The sequence below is a fragment of the Trichomycterus rosablanca genome, chromosome 24 (genome assembly GCF_030014385.1).
Source record: "Trichomycterus rosablanca isolate fTriRos1 chromosome 24, fTriRos1.hap1, whole genome shotgun sequence".
NCBI classification, from domain to species: Eukaryota; Metazoa; Chordata; class Actinopteri; order Siluriformes; family Trichomycteridae; genus Trichomycterus; species Trichomycterus rosablanca.
This window is the reverse complement of record NC_086011.1, coordinates 1,486,120-1,507,500: the sequence shown is the minus strand read 5'-3', so window position 1 is coordinate 1,507,500 and position 21,381 is coordinate 1,486,120. Positions and strand designations below refer to the sequence as shown.

Sequence of the window (21,381 nt, the reverse complement as noted above, 5' to 3'; positions counted from 1 at the left end):
GTCCATGTAGTGGGCTATATTGGGAGGTCCGTGTAGTGGGTGGTTTGTGTAATGGCCGATCTGTGTAGTGGGCGATTTGTGTAGTGGGCAAACTGTGTAGTGGGCGAACTGTGTAGTGGGAGGTCCATGTAGTGGGCGATCTGTGTAGTGTTGTTGTTGACCTGTGTGGTGTAGTGTGAGTTCTCTGTTAGGACAGTCTCACCTAAATGACATGTCCATTTTTTAAATGGTGACCCAAACTGGGTCTAGGTGAGACATCCTGCAAAGATCCTACTGAAAGCGCAGATGGACAGACCGGATCATGTCACCAATATTGTATGAGGGCTCAAATCCCTCTCAGCTCCAAAATCACTGTATCTTGACTCTGCCCTCACCGTTCAAGCACCAAATGATGTTTTTGTTTTGGTTTTCAGGAGCGTTCTTCGTGCCTTACGTCATCTTCTTTGTGTGCTGTGGGATCCCCGTCTTCTTTTTGGAGACAGCGTTAGGACAGTTCACCAGTGAAGGTGGAATCACATGCTGGAGGAAAGTGTGTCCACTCTTTGAAGGTGAGTAAAAACTGGAGTTTTGACCGATTCAGCTCTTTGAGACCAGCCCAAAGTGGACGTTCGCCTCACTGAGTTACAATCACGCCAGCTACTCTGTCCACCTGGGTGTTCTTGGGGAAAAAAACCCATTAAGAGAAACCAGGAGGCTCCATCTATAGGGTCTGCTCACAAAGGTTCCTCTGGAGGCAGGTTACCTGTACAGAGCACCTTAGTCGAGACAACCAAGAGTCGCCGCCAAAAGATGCCAACATATGTACCGGCTAGAAAAAAGTAAAGCTGTTCACTGTCCAGCCCAGCATACCCGCCGGTGTCTGACACACAAACACCATACAGTGACTGGCTTTACATGTCTCAGAGGAAGCACGTGCTAGCCTCACTCTCTCGGATTAGTGGCTGTCGTGTTATAGAGGCGACTCGGTCAGAGTGTTCAAACGAGCATCAGTTATTAACTTGAATTTTTTTTAAATGCATTTTTAGGAGCTATGTTAAGGGTTAAATAATTTCTAAATATAGTTTTTTAGACAGCTGGACACCAGAATCTTGTATCAGAGTTACTTTTCGCCCTATAAGTCGACAGAATTTTGTAATACCTGCTTTTCCTCTTTCCCAGGCATCGGCTATGCAACTCAGGTCATCCAGGCTCATCTTAACGTTTACTACGTGGTTATTTTGGCGTGGGCGATCTTCTACCTTTTCAACTGCTTCGCCAGGGAGCTGCCCTGGGCCTCGTGTGGTCACTACTGGAACACAGGTAACGGGGTTTCTGTTATCATACACGATCACCACACTTAAACTGATTGTTTGGGATCAGGGTTTCACAGCGGAGCAGGCTAAGCATAATATCACTATTTACAATGCAGAGCAGGCGTATTGGCTGGAGTATAGAGCACACCACTATTGGACTGCTGAGCAGTGGAACATTTTCACTGATAATAGGATTGAAAATGCCAGGAAAATGCTCAATTCATTAAACCCCTGGCACAACACACAACCTCACATGAAAGAAGCAAAAGATAAAACAGAAAAGGTGAAAACTGAGGTACCACCACGCCAGCTACTCCGTCCACCGGAGCTTGTGTTCTTGGAACGAAAACATAAAGAGAAACCAGGAGTGATGAACCCGGGTCCAGTGTGGATCCATCTGTGGGGGTCTGCTCACAAAAGTTCCTCTGGGGGCAGCTCGCCTGTCCAAATCATGACATTGAATATGCCAGGCGTATCCTATTATTGCTGCTGTTGGTTTAACCTGGTACATATGAACGGACTGTCCGGCTGTCCGCATACTTTTGGAAACATTGTGTGTGCCTCTGTTTAAAACTGGATATGTATTTGTAGCTTCTAAAACGAAATGCTGTGTGTTTTTAGAAAACTGTGTGGATTTCAACAATGCCAGCATGGCAAACGTCAGCAACCCCTACGCCACCTCACCGGTCATAGAGTTTTGGGAGTGAGTATGATTTATCATTTTTGCTGTGTTTACAATTACAATTACAGTTATTTCTACCTTAAGACACGCCAAACTGTGTCCGTAAAGCGCCCAACCAGGCTGGTAATACCGATCATCCAGTGCATTTAACCCCTGTGCCACCCTAACACTTTATTTACCGTATTAAAAAATAAACAAGGCAGGATATTCCGCTAACACACCAGCTCGGGAACTCTCATTTCTCTGATCTGAATCTCAGCTCTTCTACTGGTTGTCTTGGCAGGGCCTACAGCAGACAAAACGGGCCACTAGTCTACCGGGTGGGAAAAGACGGGACTTAAAAATGGGGTGGGGTAAGGACCATGGTTCGTAGCTTGAGTGAGACCGGCCTCATAAGCGAATCCATAGAAGTACGGGTGAATAAGAAGGGGTCGGTGGAGGGAGGGCGTGTCAGGCGAATATACCCTCCTCGTACACCATCGGGGTCTCCAGCAGCAGAAGAGTCATTGGCTATGACTAAATTGGGAGGAAAAGGAGGAAATGCAGAAATAAAATAGTAAAAAATAAACAAAGGTGGAAATTGAACATGTACTGCCAATTGTTTTTATGTTTGTATTATGCATTATATGACCAAAAGTATTTGGACACCTGATCATCAGATCATCAGATCTGATCAAATATTATGAATTTTTATTGATTGTATATGGAAGTGACTTTGCTTTGCAAGAGAAGCTAGCTCTCTGACTTGAAGTGACTCCCAGTCGTTATCTATCTGCTGTCACTGGCACAAAAGTCGAGGAAGTCACAAAGCACAGTGGCACCGGCGCTTGCCAGACAGCTCTTGGCACCGCGCGTCCGTGCAGCGCCCGGACGGCCGCTTACTATTCCGCAGAGCCGCGTAACCTTTTTCACTGATAATTTGTCATTCTTTTCGCATCGGCGTTGTCGACAAGCGTCAAAAGGCGGCTCGCACAGCTAGAAACGGTACGGACACAAATTTGGCTGCGGTCGGCTTGTCTTTTTCAGCTCTGAATGTTTGTGCGTGTTTGCCAAGGCCGGGCCCGGGCAGTCGGGCCGTTCTTACGGGCTCGGACCCTGGACGCGGACCAAGGACACGTCTGAGATGATGAATGGCAGCAGCAGGAAGTGCATGAGAGTGAGCCGTGTCTTTAATACGTCCGAGTTCATATTAAAAACGTGATTTTACGTGCTTCCGGGTGGGCGTGGTTAAACAAAACGTGTGAGAAGAGGGCATTATGGGATATTGACCTCATGTACATCCTTGGATGGCGTAACTGGCTCATTTAATCAGATCTCGAATAATGATTGGATTGTTTTGGCCTGATTGGTTTCATTTAGAGCTAAATACAAATCACCCTTCATGGGTCGTCTTGGCGCCCCCTAGCGGCCTTAATCAGCAGTGTAGACGGTGCAGCAGACAAAACTGCTGGGTAGGAAAAGACAGGACTAAAAAATGGACACTGTGTAAGGACCCTGGTTAGTAGCCCGAGGCACCTGTACAGAAGTGGAGGAAGGTGGAGATCAGTGCGTGACTCTACATAAGTGAGACCGATCCATCGAAGTACAGGGGAACAAGATGGATTTGGTGGAGCGTGCATGCCCGAGTTCAGGCTTCTGCTGTGCTATCAGCCTGGCCCAGTACTCAACAGACACAACTGATGTTGTCAGAGGGAGTAAAGTCATGGAACAAACCGGGCATAATGCGAGAATCCACCGCTTGCTGGTGTAAAGAAGTGACCAGCAAAATGTGTTAGGGGGCAGGTGCTAGTCTGCGGCTCTCCTCGGTCAGCATTTGGGTGGTGGAAGTGATAAGGGAATAGGAAATGACTAAACTGGGGCATTCAGCTGGCACTTTAATGTGTGGTATTCTTTCTCACTGTACATTGTATTACTGACTGTAACCTGTCTGTTGCTCTGTTCCATACACTACAGTATATGGTCAAAAGTATTTGGACACCTGAACGTCTCTAGTCTACTTGACTTCATAAGAATTTTAAGTACGTCTGTGGGAATTTGTGCCCATTTAGTCAAAAGATGACAGTATTTGTATATACTAGGCTGGGTGCTGATTGATCAGTTGATGTTCCGGTTCATCCCAGAGCTGTTGAGTGGGGCTGAGGTCAGGGCTCTGTGTAGGACACTGGAGTTATGCTGGAACATGAAAGGACCTTCCCTAAACTGTTGCTGCAAAGTTGGAAGCATCTTATTTTTGTTATATAACTGATTTATTACACCTGTTAGCAACTGTTGTGGCTGAAACATGAGGTGTCCCAATACTTTTGTTCATATATGGTATGTTGTATGTGGATATTAAGTCCAGATTTAATTGTGAAATGTCTCTGTGTTATAAGGCGACGCGTGCTCAGTATATCTGATGGAATCGAGCATGCTGGGAAGCTACGCTGGGAGCTGGCGCTGTGTCTCGCTATAGCCTGGGTCATCTGTTACTTCTGCATCTGGAAAGGACCGAAATCAACCGGCAAGGTAAAAACAAACGTCTTTATTTATATTATAAATAATTTATAATAATTTATAATTTATTATTTATATTATAAGTCATTTATTCTCCTTCATTCGCTGTTTGTTTTAGCACCTCTTTTTCCTGGTCAGGGTTGCGGTGGGTCTGATTTATTGGGTGAAAGGCAGGAAACCCCAAACAGGTCACCAGTACAACGATTTTTAGTATTTGCAGTTGTCCTGACTGCACGTCTTCAGACTGTGGGAGGAAACCGGAGCACCCGGAGGAAACCCACGCAGTCACGGGGAGAACATGCAAACTCCAAACAGAAAGGACCCTGGCCTTTCAGCCGGGAAATCGAACCCGGGCCCTTCTTGCTGCAAGCCACCGTGCTGCCCTTTCTAGCTCATATTAGGAGTCGTGTCCTTCTGTGCTGCCAAGTTTGGCCAGCAGAGGGGGCACAGAGGCATAGTGTGATCTGTCAGTCCCTGTTCATGTACACCACCTATCATTGTAATAAACTACGGACCTCTTGCTACTGATTACTGGATCAACCTTTAACTTACTTGGCTGTGTTTTAATATCATTACACTGAAAATAATTTATTAATAATAAATAAATAAACAAAAACACAAAGTAAATCCCCCAAAATGATGAATTATATGGAAATAAAAATGTCAAATAAATGGTACCTGGTGTATTTTCACTACATTTTAAAGTTGGGTGACCATTTCTAGCTTTATTCGGGATGCGATTCGTTCGGGGTCCTTTAAGAACAAACTCAATGAGGCAGAAAGAGGAAAGAAAGAGGGATGTGAGGGTTCAAGAGGGGGATAAAAAGGGGGAAAGGGATGTGCGAGGAAAAATAAATGGCTCGGCTTTGTACAGGTCCGGGAGAAAAGAGCTCGGCAGCGAGGCCCCGTATCTGCTGAAGTGGCTTTTGTTCGGCCGGGGGATGAAAACCTTCTCGGCTTTAGCGTCCGGGCCAAGATTGATTTCTGTATTCAGCGGGTGAAAGTGGAGCGATCATGACGAGCATGCAGAGTCCCTCCATCGCCTCTGTTCTCCACTCTGGGAGGAATTATGGCGTCTAGCGAGGCGCTTTCTTCGCTCCTGTTTGACCGCTTCGCACATTCGGGCTCATTGCTAAGCCGCTTGTCGCGGCCGGGCCTTTGTGGGGCCCCTGGCGGCCCTCGCGTAAGCCAGCGGTAGATTTATGGTGCGCCGCTGACCCGTGAATCCCACGGCTTAGGCGTTCGCTGGGAGAAAGTCAACGTGCTTCCGAAACCCGAGGATTGTCCGGGAAAGCCACACACGCATCCACACAGAGCCGCAGCGAGGATTTTCGGTGCCCACGGTTCACCCGCGGTTCTGTATTTTGTGCTCGTAGTGTCACACTAATTGAAAAGGATCAGATTTAGGAAGTGGGAAACGATCCCGACCGCGTGACCAGGGATTAAAGGTGTTCTTTATACTGCTCAGACCTCCAGCAACCTATTAGCCTTAATATTGACTAGGTGTCTCCACTCCACTCCCTCTCTGAAGGCTTCCTGCTAAATTATGAAACACGACTGCTGGGATTCTCTTCTGTTTAGCCACAGGAGCATCAGAGAGCTCACTGATGGGCACTGGTGTTGGTGGTGCCAGACTAATCCCCCAAACCGCTGCCACAACACCTACTAGAATGTCTCAGCAGGCTGCTGCACAACGATCTATACTGCTGCAGAGTCCAATAGCAGTGTGTCCTATACCGCTTCACACACTATAATCCTGTGTGCGGCTACTCAGCAATAGCTTGCTCTAGATGAACAGCACCAATGCCGCTTTTGGACTGTGTCTGTAGGAATTTGCACCCGTTTAGCCAATTTAGAGCATCAGAGCATTTGAGATGTCAGATGAGAAGGCCTGACTCACAGTCGTTGTTCCAATGAATCCCTAAGGTGTTCAGTGTTTTTAGGGTCGGGACTTCAAACGTCTAAGGTCAGGAATGAACCGAGACATCAGGGAAGGCTTCCAATGGGCACAAATTCCCACAGTCTTGTGAGCGGCCGTTGTTCTAGATGAAAAGGTCACACAGAGGTCACTCTGTTTTTAATACCATGTGTTTGAAATAGGACGTCCAGCAAGCTTATGGTCAGGTGTCCGAATATTTTTGGCCGTATAGTGTACATATCGATGAACCTCACCTTGTGCACCAGTCATGCTGGGACTGGAAAGGTCCTTCCCCAAACCATTGCCACAATGTTGAAAGCATGTGCTTGATTTTAAATCATTATACAGTATAATAATAATAATAAAATATAATGAAACGATTCACCTGTAACAGCTGTAGCTACCCAGAGCGGTTTCACCATCTGAAAAGGAAAACCTAGAAAATTTAGCATGTTCTCTCTTTCCTCAGGTGGTTTACGTGACGGCAACCTTTCCATACTTCATGCTGGTGATCCTGCTTATCCGAGGAATCACCCTTCCTGGTGCAGCCGATGGAATCAAGTTCTACCTTTACCCGGACATCTCACGTCTCTCCGACCCACAGGTGAGAACAGATCTAGTCCAGGACCGGTGGAGTTTTTCTTTCTCTTGTCGCTGCTGCCCCCACCTCCAATCAAGGAGGGCAGCCGTGTCACTTCTTTTCACCTACCAAGGGCAGGGTCTCACAGAGCACAGTATCTCATGCACGGAAACACCTCGACTGGTCAGCAGGGGTCGCACTCGCACCAGCGACGAGGAACCCTGTTTGAACCATCGTACATCCCTCTCCAGACAAGCTTGTGTCTGTGTAGGTGCCCGGCTGGCTGATAGCAGAGCTCGAGAGCTCGAGATCTCAGTACTGGTGGGCGAGTGTGTTTTATAGTGAAGAAAATGTTACAATCTCTTTATAACGACAAGGAAGGCAGGCTAACAAAAGGTCACATTTTTTTGCATTCTCTCCCAATTGTTTGCCATTTCCAGTTATTACGATCCCTCTTATGCTTGCACCACTGCTGCCTGCGGAGGGCTGCAGACTAGCACCTGCCCATTCGCTGCTTCTTCACACATGACCTTTGTGCTCCTGTACTCCTCGTGCCAGTGCCTTATCCAGGCAGCAGGGGTCACTGTTACAGCAGCCCGGAGGCAAACCTTTAACCTATCTCTCCTACCTCAGATGAGACCGGTTGTGTCTGTCGAGTGTCAGGCCAGGCTAGTAGCACCGCTGAGACCCAGATTTAGCTCGTCCTAGCACGCAAACCGACACTTTATAAAGAGACACTAAAGGCAGGAGGAAGAAACCAAAGCTAAACTTTATTTCAGGCATCATCTGCCGACCCAAACAAGACAAAACAAACCTCCAAATTAGCCACAACACCGACGCGCAGCTCCTCTCTAATGGAGCGACGTGTCCGAGCAAAGCCAAGCTAGCATATCCGCGCTGTCCTCAGGAGGAAGAAAAAAGAGGTAAAAGGGTGTCGGAGCAGAATGGACGTTCTTCGAGGGAAGCGGCCCTGAGTTTATGGGGTCGGGTGGGTTTCCCCGGTTACCGTGCGGAGGAAGTGAACACCGCGAGCTGTCGATTGTTTGCCCAGTAAAGGAGATTAGTGGCTCAATGGTTGTGTGAGAGTGGCTTGAAACAAGCGCTGGCGTATTTACCGTCCGCTCACGGAGACCCTCCGGCTGAATTCGTGCCCCCTCCTCACGTGGGACGACTCAATTCAGGCCAAATCGACTCGGATGTAAAAACAAGAACACACAGCGGCGTTGATGCGAAGAACCGTTGTGACACAAAGACTTGTACAGTAGGGACCGTTTAAAGGTGAGCGGGACAAAAAGGGCACAAAGCAGCCATTAGATCTCCACCGAGCTGTCCCAACAACCCCCAAACTTTACCCAACACTCGTAGGGGCAATATTTAAATGATTTCTGTAACTTACAAACGATATTTTTAGAAGTGGTTTGTAACATGGGTGCACTCGTGATGCACAATTAGGGGGAAGAAAAGGTCAAACGGGTTGCTCAACGTTGCTGCCGTTGCGCCCTCTGCTGGCTGGCGTGGTTGATGACGGGATGGTAGTTCGTGGCTCTTTGTGAGACCCCGCACTCAGCCATGTGAAGCGGTCAGCAAATAAGCATGTCAGAGGGGCGCATGCTAAACTGTGACTCCTCGGTCAGTGAGGATGTCTAAAATGACTAGTTTGGGAGGAAAAAGGCCAAAATGTGTGTACAGTTTGTTGCTGATCAGACAGATAAAGAAACAAAACGTCTGGAGTGGACCTCTGTGGTCAGATGGAACCAAGATTGTGTCCCTTGGTCACAATAACCAGACGTATGTTTGGTGGAGAAAAGGAGGCCTTCTCTGAAGCAGGGTGGTGGTAGCATCATGCCCTGGAGATGCCCGTGGAATCGGTTCTTTAAAGTTCTTCATTTAATTGGATTAAAGGTCCGAACAGAGTTGAGTTGTTCCAGAAGCTTGTTGATGGCCGTCAGAAGCAGCGGATGAAGGTGGAGGGAGCTCAGAGACGGGCATCATGTGCCACCCAAAATTCTTTTTTTGACTCGTGGAGGTTCAGAGGTTAAAACGCGACGTCCCACGAAGTTCTGACAATATTTTATAGACTGTTTAAAATCGGTGTATAATTCTGGCATGTTTTTCAGGTGTGGGTTGATGCTGGAACTCAGATCTTTTTCTCCTACGCTATCTGTCTGGGGTGTCTGACCGCTCTGGGTAGCTATAACAGCTACAATAACAACTGTTACAGGTGAGTCATTTCATTCTATATTATTATTATTATTAATATTATTGTTTTATATAATTTATTCAGTAAGTAAAGAAATAAAGCCATTCTGAGAGCAAAGAATATTAGTAGGTGTTCCTAATAAAGTGACCGGTGTTTGTTTTCATATTATTGGGGTCGTCTGTACATTATCAGTACGTTGGGCGACACAGTGCAGCAGCTAGTAGCGCTTCCTTTAGGTACTATGATTGGGTAATCCTAAAAACGTGCAGGTGGACTGGATTCTTTAAATTGTTTTTTTGGTAATTAGAAATGTGAATGTGTGTTGCCCTGTTCAGGGTGTACAGGGTGTGTTCCAGGGTGTACAGGGTGTGTTCCAGGTCGTACAGGGTGTGTTTCAGGGTGTGTTCCTGCCTCGTGCTTATTAAGTGATGTACAGGGTGTGTTCCAGGGTGTACAGGGTGTGTTCCAGGATGTACAGGGTGTGTTCCAGGTCGTACAGGGTGTGTTCCAGGGTGTACAGGGTGTGTTCCAGGTCGTACAGGGTGTGTTCCAGGGTGTACAGGGTGTGTTCCAGGTCGTACAGGGTGTGTTCCAGGGTGTACAGGGTGTGTTCCAGGTCGTACAGGGTGTGTTCCAGGGTGTACAGGGTGTGTTCCAGGGTGTACAGGGTGTGTTCCAGGATGTACAGGGTGTGTTCCAGGTCGTACAGGGTGTGTTCCAGGGTGTACAGGGTGTGTTCCAGGGTGTACAGGGTGTGTTCCAGGATGTACAGGGTGTGTTCCAGGTCGTACAGGGTGTGTTCCAGGTCGTACAGGGTGTGTCCCAGGGTGTGTTCCTGCCTCGTGCTTATTAAGTGATGTTATAAATAAGTTTTAAAAAAGTGCGGAAACTTTCTGAAGAACCCTCATAGCTTACTAGATGGTGCAGAGGTTGTATATTTTTTGAGGGACTGAATTAGTCTAATGTGTGTGTGTGTGTTACAGGGACTGTGTGATATTGTGCTGTTTGAACAGTGGTACGAGCTTTGTGGCAGGATTTGCCATCTTCTCTGTGTTGGGTTTCATGGCCTATGAGCAGAACGTACCCATCGAGGCCGTGGCAGAGTCTGGTGAGTGTGACCTACCGCAGCTACAGTGAACCGAGAAACACTTTTTTTGTGTATTTGTGTAGCTTAGTGGCTCGAGCTTTTTGCCACAATCGGAAGATTGTGGGTTTGAATTCCGGCTTTGCCATGCAGCCACTGTTGGGCCGTTGAGCAAGGCCCTAACCCTGTCTGCTCCAGTGGTGCCGTACAATCCCTGACTCTTGACACTGAGCCAAGCTTTCAAACGAGCTGATATACCTGAAACAAAAGCATTTCATTGTATTACACGTGTGTACTTGTGTATATATGACAATTAAAGACATTCTATAACACTTCACATTGTATTTCAGGACCGGGTCTGGCCTTCATAGCGTATCCTAAAGCCGTTACCATGATGCCGTGGTCTCCTCTGTGGGCCTGCCTCTTCTTCATGATGCTCATTTTCCTCGGTCTCGACAGTCAGGTGATAAATCTCTCAGGTCTAATATTAAATCAGATCCAGCTCTGAGGTTTCGGATCGTTAATCGTGTGTTAATGATGCTGTTGTTTAGTTCGTGTGCGTGGAGAGTCTGGTGACGGCCGTGGTGGACATGTACCCCAAAACATTCCGAGTGGGATATCGCAGAGAGCTTCTCATCTTAGGAATGTCCATAACTTCGTTTATTTTGGGGCTAACGATGCTGACTGAGGTAAGAAGAGACGGAAACACGTGGCATTCGGTTGTGTCACAGTTACGTGAAGTAGAAAAATAGTAATTAAATAAACTTGTACATGAGCGCCCCCCTGTGGAGACTTTATGTTACATCTTGTAACCACAATGGGGCCAAATTATACATGAAGAAAGATGAGTTGCATAAAAATCATGGACAAAATGTGAAAAACCCTGATATATAGTATACATGTCATGTTAATATGCTGTCTTTGCTTTGTGATGGTTGGCTGCACAGATGGGTTAGCCCATGATAATACAATCCACTTTGAGATTTTGTTAATCCAGCTTTTTCTTGGTCTTCCTCGATTTACGAGTCCTGTTGTAACACCGCTTTCAATGTACTCATGTGGGCACTTCACACCCCCAAAGTAACGTAACTTGCTGGACTTAATGTGGTTCAGTTGCACCTTTTCTGTTCTGGCCATCTCATAATCTTGCTCAGTGGTGATCATCTTCCTGCATGAGATTCTCAGCAGTTTTCTGATGCACTTGTTCTCAAAAGCCTAAATGCATCTCTCTTCTTTCTTCAATGCATACACTCCCAGGCACAAATATGGACCAGGCTCAAAATGGCAAAACAATATGCTTTGACTAGTTGTAAGAACAAATTATTAGCAAGAAACAGGTCAAGTAACTTAGGTCAAGTAATCAGTTAATCAGTATCAGTAAATTTAATTGGCTTTTCACCAGTACCAGCAGCTGAAAAGGCTACCAAGACCTCTTCCTCCTCATCATCATGCAACTCAAATGTGATTGCTACTAAACAGGCGTCACCGTGCACATCTTGTCGGGTGGTATTAATGTCTACAATATTCTTTTGACCGCTTACCCTTCAGGAGGCAAGAAGTCAAAATAATATTAATACATTTACAAATGTGGGTTCGACTCTGTCACGCATAACACTGCTCATAAAATAATCATTAAGATCCTTAATGAAATAAATCAGTAAGTGTGTCAGTAAACAAGGACATCACCACCACCGAGGGTGGCAGGGTTACGCTGGGGGATGTTTACAAAATGCCCGGCATTAAATTCAAATTAAACACCTTATAAAAATAATAATAATAAAAAAACATGTTTGGGAATAGCTTTGCACAGTTTTTGTTTGTTTTGTGGTGAATGTGGATCTAGGGATCAGCTGCATGCTTACAGTAATAATAATAATGAAAAGCCTTTCTGAAAGACTCATGTTGTACAAAATAGCCTGCAAAGTCCTGCAAATATTTTGAGATCCACATTTACTATCCTGCAGACACCACGCTGGTGATCTTCCTGGGATTATGTAGAATCAATCAACAATTTCTTGTTGTTTCTACCACAAATAGTAACGTTATATTGGTCATGCTGGTTTAGAACAGCTGTATTTTTCTCCTGTTTGACAGTAGTAACGTACCAGTACTTCACAAACACATTTTAAACTTTTGCATTTTCTTTCCCCCAAATTCCAATTCCCAACTACAATCCTTCTGCCGCTTGCACCACCCTAAGGTTGACTGAGAAGTTGCTGGATTGTTTAGAACAGGACACGTTATGCTCTATGTGTTCCTCCACTACTCAGTATTAGCCCCTATTTTTGCCCTGACTGACCCTGGGACGCCTGTTAATAACCTGCAGGACACCCAGCCGTTATGCTGGTGGCTTATAGCCCATCGTCAGATCACAGTGGTTCCAGTTCCTAAATGTTTGTATGGTCCCAGTGTAAGATAGCCCATGTAGTCTTTATGTAGACTTTATATTTCAATAATTTCCTTCGGGATAAATAAAGTATCTATCTATCAATCCATCCATCTATCCATCTATATGGGAGTTCCCAATAACTCAGTACCAGTGTGGAAACAGTCTAATGCTTCGTGTTACCTGTAAAGAAATCTCTGACTAGAATTATACTGATATATTATTATTATTATTTTGATGTATGAGGGTAGTTTTATTGAACTGTGTGTCTCTGTTATCAGGGTGGAATGTACGTCTTCCAGTTGTTTGACTATTACGCTGCCAGCGGGATGTGTTTGCTCTTCGTAGCCATCTTTGAGTCCGTCTGCATCGGCTGGGTCTACGGTATAAAAAAAACCCTTTTCACCTCTTTAATATTTCATAATTCAGTCACATAACACTAAAAAGCCGAGCCTGGTGTACCAGCCATCTTTATAAATGATTCAGTGATTCCACACAGAGCAGGAATCTCAGTCTGAACACGCACAGACAATGGATGATCGTCCGGTTTTAATCAGTTAGTGAAGGAATGGATTATTCTTACACAGTTTTAAGTTATATTAGTGAGTAGTTAGCTAGTTAGTTAGGAATGTAAACATCGGATCGTCCCAATAAGTATTTGCACCCTTTAAATAAGAAGACATATTTGTAGGACTGCTCTGCCATCTGCTGGACAGTGACATGTACTGCATGTGGTAACGCCTCTGTAATGTAGGGTAGCTGTCCTCAAACTGTTTTTCTCTTAGACCCCCTGTGCTTAAAATAAATAAATAAATAAATAAATAACAATTCTGGGACCCCTTCGACACCGGATTTGATTTTATTCTTATGCTTTTAAAAAGTATGAGAAAAGGTTTTGTGTTCTTGCTCATGGGAAATTCAATGAATCTATGATGAAGGTAAATTATCTTCTGATTTTAATTGATGTAGTGGGTTTATTTTTGTTGAACTGGTCAAAGCAGCTTCCTCACCTTGGTCTACTCCTGCGGAACTCCTGCGGAACCTGCATTAACAACACCAGATTCATGGAGCATGATCTATTATCTATCTCTATCTATCAACTGAACTGGAATCTTTCGTAGTCGCTGTTCATTGACCTTTGCACGTCTATGGCGGGCAAATCAAATATGTGTCTATTCCTGATGACCCAATGTAGGCAGATTAAAATTGATCTATTTGACATCACAAGAAATCTCCCTTATGCCAATAACCTATTGATTTCCCTGCCCCATCACGTGTGATTTTTTTTTACTCTTTCAATTAAGTGCAACAGGCTCAATGCATTCAGCAGAGCGGCTGATTTCTGATTCAGAGCTTCGTCTGATTACGTGTTATTATTTAATTTTTCAGGTGGTGACAGATTTTATTCAAACATCGAAGACATGATCGGCTACAAACCCGTCTTTTTCCTCAAGTGGTGCTGGAAAATCCTCACACCCGGGATCTGCTCCGTAAGTTCGCCACACATTATCAGACCTGATATACACAATACGGCCGAAATTATGTGGTCACCTGAGCGTGTCTTATAGCCCATTCCGAAAACACCAGTATTAATTAAATACAGCACTGCTCTCTCTCTCTGTGTGGAAGAATTTGTGCCCATTTAGTCAAACAAGCTTTTGTAAGATTACGTATGAGAAGGCTGGCTCTCAATCAGCATTCTGATTCATCTCAAAGGTGTTCAAGAGGGTTAAGATCAGTGTTTGGTCCAGGCTGCTGGATTCCCTTCACACCACACCTGTCTTTAGAGAACTTACTTTGTTTGCAGAGGTAGCCACACGATGACTGAAAATCACCCTCCCTAAACTGTTGTCACCAAACTGGAAGCATGTAATCCCTAATCTTTATTAATTCAGAGGAACGTTTACACCTTTGTGGCCATATAGTGCATTTTTAGCACACTGTCAGTTTAAAAACATGATCTGTATGAAGGTCGCACCAGAACATTTGACGTGTTGATCAGAGTATCGATCTGATTTGTATTTGTTTGATCTGTTTTAGGCAATTTTCCTTTTCTTCCTGATCAAATACAAACCCCTGAAATACAACAACGTGTACACGTATCCAGACTGGGGTTACGGTATCGGCTGGACCATGGCGATGTCCTCGATGGTGTGCATCCCTCTGGGCATCGTCGTTCAGATCTGGAAAACAAAAGGAACCTTTATGGAGGTACGACTTTTATGGAGGGGGGCTTCATCTGTCCTTCCCTATTATGTTTGATTAAATTGCTCTGTATGAACAAAATACACAATATATGGGTCCATTCCTGACCTAGGAGGGTCGTAACTAACGCACGCTCCGTCAGACACACGTGCAGTACTGACCGCTTCTTTTCACCTTTCACATTGGGTTTATATGGAGATCTGTATCGTGCATGAAGTGTCACGCACTGATCTGTACTGGAAGTGAATTCATGTCCTTCCGTCTTCCAGAGATGGCCAGTTGTGCCACCAGCGAGTATTAAATCTCTGGACTTGGGTCCGGGCAGTGATGGGGTGACATGTTGGGCTCTCTGTGCCACCCGAGCCTTATAAATGTGGATTTTATGAACAGGAAAAATTTTTGTCCACGTGTTATTCATTTATTCTTTATTTATTAAGCTCATCAATCTGGCTAAGATCTGCAGAAACACACTCACATTTATTTAGCAGCCAATCCACCTACCGTACGTACGATTCAGAAACCAGATAGTCAGATAGAACCGTGCGATGTGTAGCTTGTTATCTGAGGCTCATACAGTATCGAGGCTGATCTGATCTCGTGTTCCGTCTGCCGGTGATTTCAGAGAATCAAGAAGCTGACCACCCCGAGCGCCGATCTGAGGATGAGAGGGCACGTCAGCACCAAGAGCCCCTACGCTGTCAACGACGCTGATGCCAAAGTCAGAGGGGATGGCAAACTCTCCACCATCACGGAGAAAGAGGCGCATTTCTGAAGCTGAAGCGCCGACCGGGGACGCGCCCGCAGCCACCAGGATGGGAAAGGAAAAGAACTCAAAAGTTGCCTTGATTATCGGTGAAGTGAAAACGATTATAAACGATTATAAGTGATTATAAATGATTATAAGTGATTATTACCTTTCTAGTCTTGCCCTTTTGCACAAATGATTAACACATCCATCACAAGTTAACATCACCATTAAAAACGTTGCCAGTATTGGAACCTAGACTGTTATCTTGTGTATTTCTGTGACACTAGTGATTAGTGAAGCCAGGGTGAAAACGTGCTGTAAAGTTCTTTTCTTCTGCAGTTTGAATTTTGGCGAGGCTGTGTACGATTTTATTGTTGCTAATGTTTAGATCCATTCACGGACCATTCCAAAATTTGCAGGGACATGTGTGAAGCCTTTTTTTTTATTGGTCGGTTAGCACCAGCCTTGGGGGGCGGGCGTGACTCAGCGGACTCGTTCTCCGCGGTGTTCATAACATTAGATTTTACGTTTACATTTTCGGCATTTAGCAGACGCCTTTATCCAAAGCTACTTACAGTACTGTTACAGTATACAGTCTGCACAACTAAGGGTTAAGGGCCTTGCTCAAGGGCCCAACAGTGTCAGCCTGGCTGTGGTGTGGTTTGAACCAGTGACCTCCTGATTACTAGTCCAGTACCTTAACCACTAGGCTACAACTTGCCCATTAACGTCAGTTTTCTGTTGTTGATCTGGGTCGGGTCAGTGAAATGATTAGCAGGTTTGCAGGTATATTGTTGATATGCTGGTAGTCCAGGGCAAGTTCACAGCAAGAGATTAGGGAAGGCCCTTTCCTGTTCCAGCATGGCCCCTGTACACAAAGCATGCAGAAAAGTTCACTTTAAATCAACTCTGGTGGCCTGAACCGAAACATCAGAACATCGCCCAGCCACATAAATGCTGCCGTATTTTGACTGAACGGGCACAAATTCTCACAGACATACTTCAAACTGTTGTGAGAAGCCTTCTCAAAAGATCTCTCACACAGAGGTCACTCTGTGTCCATCAACCTCATGGTGAGCTGTCCAAATACTTTTGGCCATATAGTTTATTATTATTTTGACTAAAAATGCATCAAATTTGATCAGGGGTGGAACAGTGGGTGCGGAATGTACCTGGTACAAGTTGTAAAAGTGTAAGAGTCTTTTATTATCTTTTTTGGGACTGGCGACTGATTCGGAAACTGAAGCATCGCATAGTTGGTGTTATAACGCTGATATACGTGAACTAGCTTCCTCATTGTTTAACGCTCGCCCTGGATTAGGAACAGGAGGTCGTTTACACCTTTTATCCTGATATATAAACGTGTGCAGGCCACCGGACCGACGTTTGGCCTCTTCTGCAGCCCTGTGGCCCCAACATGAAAATTTGTGTTTGAGTATTTAGGTTATTAATATGATCCTGTTCGAGGCCGGCACACACGCGTGTGATTTTTGGTATGGTCTGTTTCATCATGACACGTCACCTGTTTGTGCAAGTAAACCATTTAAAGTTTTAATATTTAACTTCTGAGACTTCTCAGTGTATATTTTTACATCTGCTTAGTTTTGATCCTCCACCAGTTTCTGAGGGATGAAATTTAAAAGAGGGTGTGTTTCTTCTGGGATGACTTTTTATATGTCGCTCAGCACGATGTTCCTATAGAGATTTTAATGCGAGTGTTCTATGTCGTCTCTGTTCGCACAGATTTCGGTCTTCACAGGACGCACGAATGATCTGCTTACTCATTTTTAAAAATAAAAGTACAAAAGAAACCATTCTGTCATTCGCCTTTATTTTAAAATGTTTTAGACTGCGTTCGGTCAGGGTCGCGGTGGGTGCAGGTTCACCGGGTGACACGGCGCGAGAGGCAGGAACACGCTAGACGGGGCACCAATCCATCGCAGGGCTTCGGCCATTCATCTGCCTTTAAACTTGGACAGTCATGTCTGTGTAGACGGCTGGCGGGCTGATAGCACAGCAGAGATTCGAACCCGGGTCTCAGCAGCGGTGGATCCTGTCTTCAAACATGACATTACATCTTATAAACATCATGTCAGACCCATTTTTAAATCATGCATTAAATAATCATCATTCATTTATTCATTGTCTGTTTTATCACGTCTTTATCCTGGTCAGGGTCACAGTGGGTCTGATTCACTGGGCGAAAGGTAGGAAACACCCCAGACAGTTCACCAGTCCATCACAGCGCCCACACATACTCATTTTTAGTAGCTCCAATTAGACTGACTGCATGTAGTTGGACTGTGAGAGGAAACTGGAGCACCAGGAGGAAACCAACACAGACACAGAAAGGATTTGGGTTGTTCTGTCTGAGAATCGAACCCAGGACCTTCTTTCTGGGAGGCGAGAGTGCTACCCACCGAGCCACCAGTATCAGAATTTGCTTTCCATCTTTTTCATGTTATTAATAATAAATTAATAATTAATAATAAATAATATAATATCTAATAATATAATAAACAAATAATAAGTACATTAATATGAAAAGCTTGGCTAGTGCACAGGCCTCTTTTTGTATCACTATGTGATTTTGTCTGGACAGTTATATAAAAATAAATGTATAGAATAAATAATTATAAACAGGCGACTGGTCCTTTAGATACTTTTGCACACATTAAATCAAACCACGTCTTTATAGAGCTCGCTTAGTACTAAATGTGATAGGGGACATCCCCAAAATCATGTTTTATTCACCTGTTAGAACTAAATTCACTCATTAGAAGGGGTGTCCACATACTTTTGGCCACATAGTGTACAGAATCAGTAGCATCATTAGTTTAATTCGTATCAGCGGTTTTATTACGACTTCTGATCCCATGAGCAGGATTTATATTTATTTATTTTATGATCGCAGTGTTATGAGTGTTTCATGTGCATGCCAGACCTTTGGCTTTTGTCCAGTCAGGCAGTCATGGTCCCTCTGAGCCCGGGGTCCGGCTCACGCTTCGTCGACTTGTTTAAATTCGGATGAGTAAGGCATGGCTCCAGGACCGAGCTAATATTGGAACCCAGTGCCGTGCAGACATGAGAGGACTGCCTACAACTATACTTTCAGTTCTGAACATCAAGGCTGTTGTGGTTTTAAATTTTTAATTTAATTTGAAACTCAATACCGTTTCTTTAGACTGAAATAATCTACACTATACGGTCAAATGTATGCGGACATACAGTGTATTGCATTTACATTGTTTAGTCAGGATCACATTGGGTGCATCGGGCATAAAGCTCGGACCTGCCAATCCACTTCAGCAATTTAAACCTGCAGTTCTTTTCAATCATTTTTATTTCCTCTTAACGGTTCTGGGTTGTTTAGGGTTGTGATGGGTCAGATGCCACCCAAAAACACTGGGCACAGGGCAGGAAAACACCATGGGCAGGGCACCAATCCACCTTAGGGCAACAAACTCACTCATGCTATTCACTTACTAACCCACACGTTGTGTAAATATTAGAGCAGCCAATCCACCTACTGAACGTTTTGGTAGGTAAATGTAAACAAAAGTAAATAAAGAAAACTTCACACCCCTAAATCCCTAATACAGGAGCATCCGAAAGAAAAAAGCTTCAATAATAATAACAAGTGGGCCACAAATTTCTCTTCAAACACATTCAGTCCTGATCTTACATTATAGACATAAAAATAATGACAGAGGTGCCAAATATAGCAAGTCCATCCTCCGGTCAAATATAATGACTAATCAGAGCACCCCCACCCCTGCTGACAACGGGTGCTTGATTTGGAAGGTGCCAGGCGCTGGACGGCGGGTGGAGCTGGCACACGGCGAGCCGTCTGAAGCAGTAATCCTGCAGTACAATAGAAGTGATTGGGCTCGACGCGTAATGGGATGCTAATGACAGCTAGCCGAGAACGGAGGAAGCCGAGAGCGGTGCGTGGCGAGGTCGGGCGTGCATCTGCACCCTGCATCGCAGCGCTGATGCCCCTCGAGCCAAGCTGAGACTGGCAAGCGACTGGCAAAATGAAGGGGAAGATGAGGTCAGAGAGAAAGGCAGGGAGGATGAAGAAAGTGCCGAGGGAAGGAGGTGGAAGGAGACGGAGGGGTGTGAACAGTTCCAAATAAAGATGAGCAGAGGTCCTATTGAGGTCAGGTACCGTGCTGTTTCTTTAATCTTCACTCATTGCACTGTACTAATTTTGATATATCCAATTCCTCAACTTGAGCACCTTTTACATCATTTTCCTACTAAATTACTCAGCACAAGTCCCAACCACTAGCTAAGCCTCTTCTATCTCTTCTAACAGCTACAAATATTAGTGGCGTGAGGGCTGACACATGCTTCCTCTGCGACACCAAGTCACTGATTTGCAGCTCATGCAACATCTTAGACAAATAAGCGCCAATTATGATCTCTTGGACCCCCGACTACAGACGGCAACGACAGTGTCAGAGCTCAGACTTGCTTGCCTACAATTCCAACGCAAGTGAGGTCCTGTAAGCTTTGTTATTAATAATTAATAATAGTATTTCTTTATTTTAAATCTCATGTCCTTCAGTTCATGGATGAACCAGCAATGTAGGACTGTTAAATCCTCATCGTTTATGTTTTGTAGCCTCTTAAATAGTGATATTATATTATATATAGTGAGTATAGTCATCTGTGTATAAAATCATCGTAAAACCATGATAAAACACATCCTACCTGTTAAAATCAGCCCACCTACCGGCCTGTTCAGCTCCCACATGGTGGTACAGCAGGGGGCAGAAGTGGTACAATCTCAGTCAGACATCACACCCACCCCCTACACCGCCGATCGTTCCGAGCTGGAGAGCAAAATAAAGACCGTGCTGTGTCCAAATTATTGTGCACATTAAAGACAGTCCATGATTTTTTGTTCATTCATTGATTAAATAATCTATATTGATTGGTGCATCCCAATTATGCATCAATTTTTAGCTGCAGCATGAAAACAAATGGGCAGCATGGTGGCACAGTGGGTAGTGCTGTTGCTGCACAGCAAGAAGTGCCTGGGTTCAGTTTCCCAGGTGGGCGACCAGGGTTCTTCCTCCGAGTGCTCCGGTTTACTCCCACAAGTCCAAAGTCAGAATAATTGGAGCTACTATTAATTGCCCTGAGGTGAGTGTGTGCCTGTTTGAGGTGTTTACTTTCGCCTTTCGCCCATTAAATCAGACCCACCGTAACCCTGACCAGGACAAAAAAATGAATGAACCCGATTTATTGCAAACACAACACTTACTGATACTATAGCCCAACATTGCAGAGGGTTCTAGCTTGAGTTTGACTCTCAGTGGTGCTACTAGCCCGGTCAGACACTCAACAGACACAACTATGTCTGAGTGAGGGAACAGTGACCCCCTCTGTCTGAGTATCCGTATGGAATACGGCTTATAATAAAAATCTAGTATAAAATATGGTATTAATGAATTAAAAATATATTGACTTTAATGTTTCTTTCTATTATTAAAACAAATAAATCATCACTTTTTTTAAATAGGGAGTTAAAGGTAAAGGTTCCCAGATGGTGGATAATGGATAATCTGCATGTGACTCTCCGTGCGTAATACGGATCTCCATATAAACCCACTTGAAGCAGGTGAAAAGAAGTGGTTGGTACTGCACACGTGTTGGAGGGTGTGTGTAAGGAAGTAAAAAACTTCCTCCCAATCTAGTCATATCCGATTCCCCAATCGCATTAAAAAGAGGCTCATGGGTCCGTTATCTACTCTACAAGGGTTTCTATTTTTTCCAGCCTGA

General features: G+C 44.7%; 1 protein-coding gene and 1 long non-coding RNA gene across 2 annotated transcripts in view; one reads left to right on the top strand and one right to left on the bottom strand.

Moving 5' to 3' along the window:
* The window catches only part of slc6a11b (solute carrier family 6 member 11b), a 21,341-nt gene extending 3,942 nt beyond the window's left edge, over nt 1-17,399 (top strand). Inside the window, exons 3-15 of the mRNA XM_062986155.1 lie at nt 414-548; nt 1,159-1,299; nt 1,914-1,995; nt 4,347-4,479; nt 6,855-6,989; nt 9,083-9,186; nt 10,149-10,273; nt 10,600-10,712; nt 10,801-10,938; nt 12,917-13,019; nt 14,025-14,125; nt 14,676-14,846; nt 15,463-17,399. Of these exons, the coding sequence (XP_062842225.1) occupies nt 414-548; nt 1,159-1,299; nt 1,914-1,995; nt 4,347-4,479; nt 6,855-6,989; nt 9,083-9,186; nt 10,149-10,273; nt 10,600-10,712; nt 10,801-10,938; nt 12,917-13,019; nt 14,025-14,125; nt 14,676-14,846; nt 15,463-15,612 (1,631 nt within the window). The 3' untranslated portion in view covers nt 15,613-17,399. The remainder of the gene's footprint in view (nt 1-413; nt 549-1,158; nt 1,300-1,913; nt 1,996-4,346; nt 4,480-6,854; nt 6,990-9,082; nt 9,187-10,148; nt 10,274-10,599; nt 10,713-10,800; nt 10,939-12,916; nt 13,020-14,024; nt 14,126-14,675; nt 14,847-15,462) is intronic.
* Nucleotides 17,400-17,402: 3 nt separating this feature from the next.
* Nucleotides 17,403-20,499, bottom strand: LOC134301464 (uncharacterized). The gene is made up of 2 exons (XR_010007454.1): nt 20,308-20,499; nt 17,403-17,645 (listed from the first exon to the last, which is right to left on the bottom strand). It is a non-coding gene; the product is annotated as an uncharacterized LOC134301464 (long non-coding RNA).
* Between the last annotated feature and the right edge of the window lie 882 nt (nt 20,500-21,381).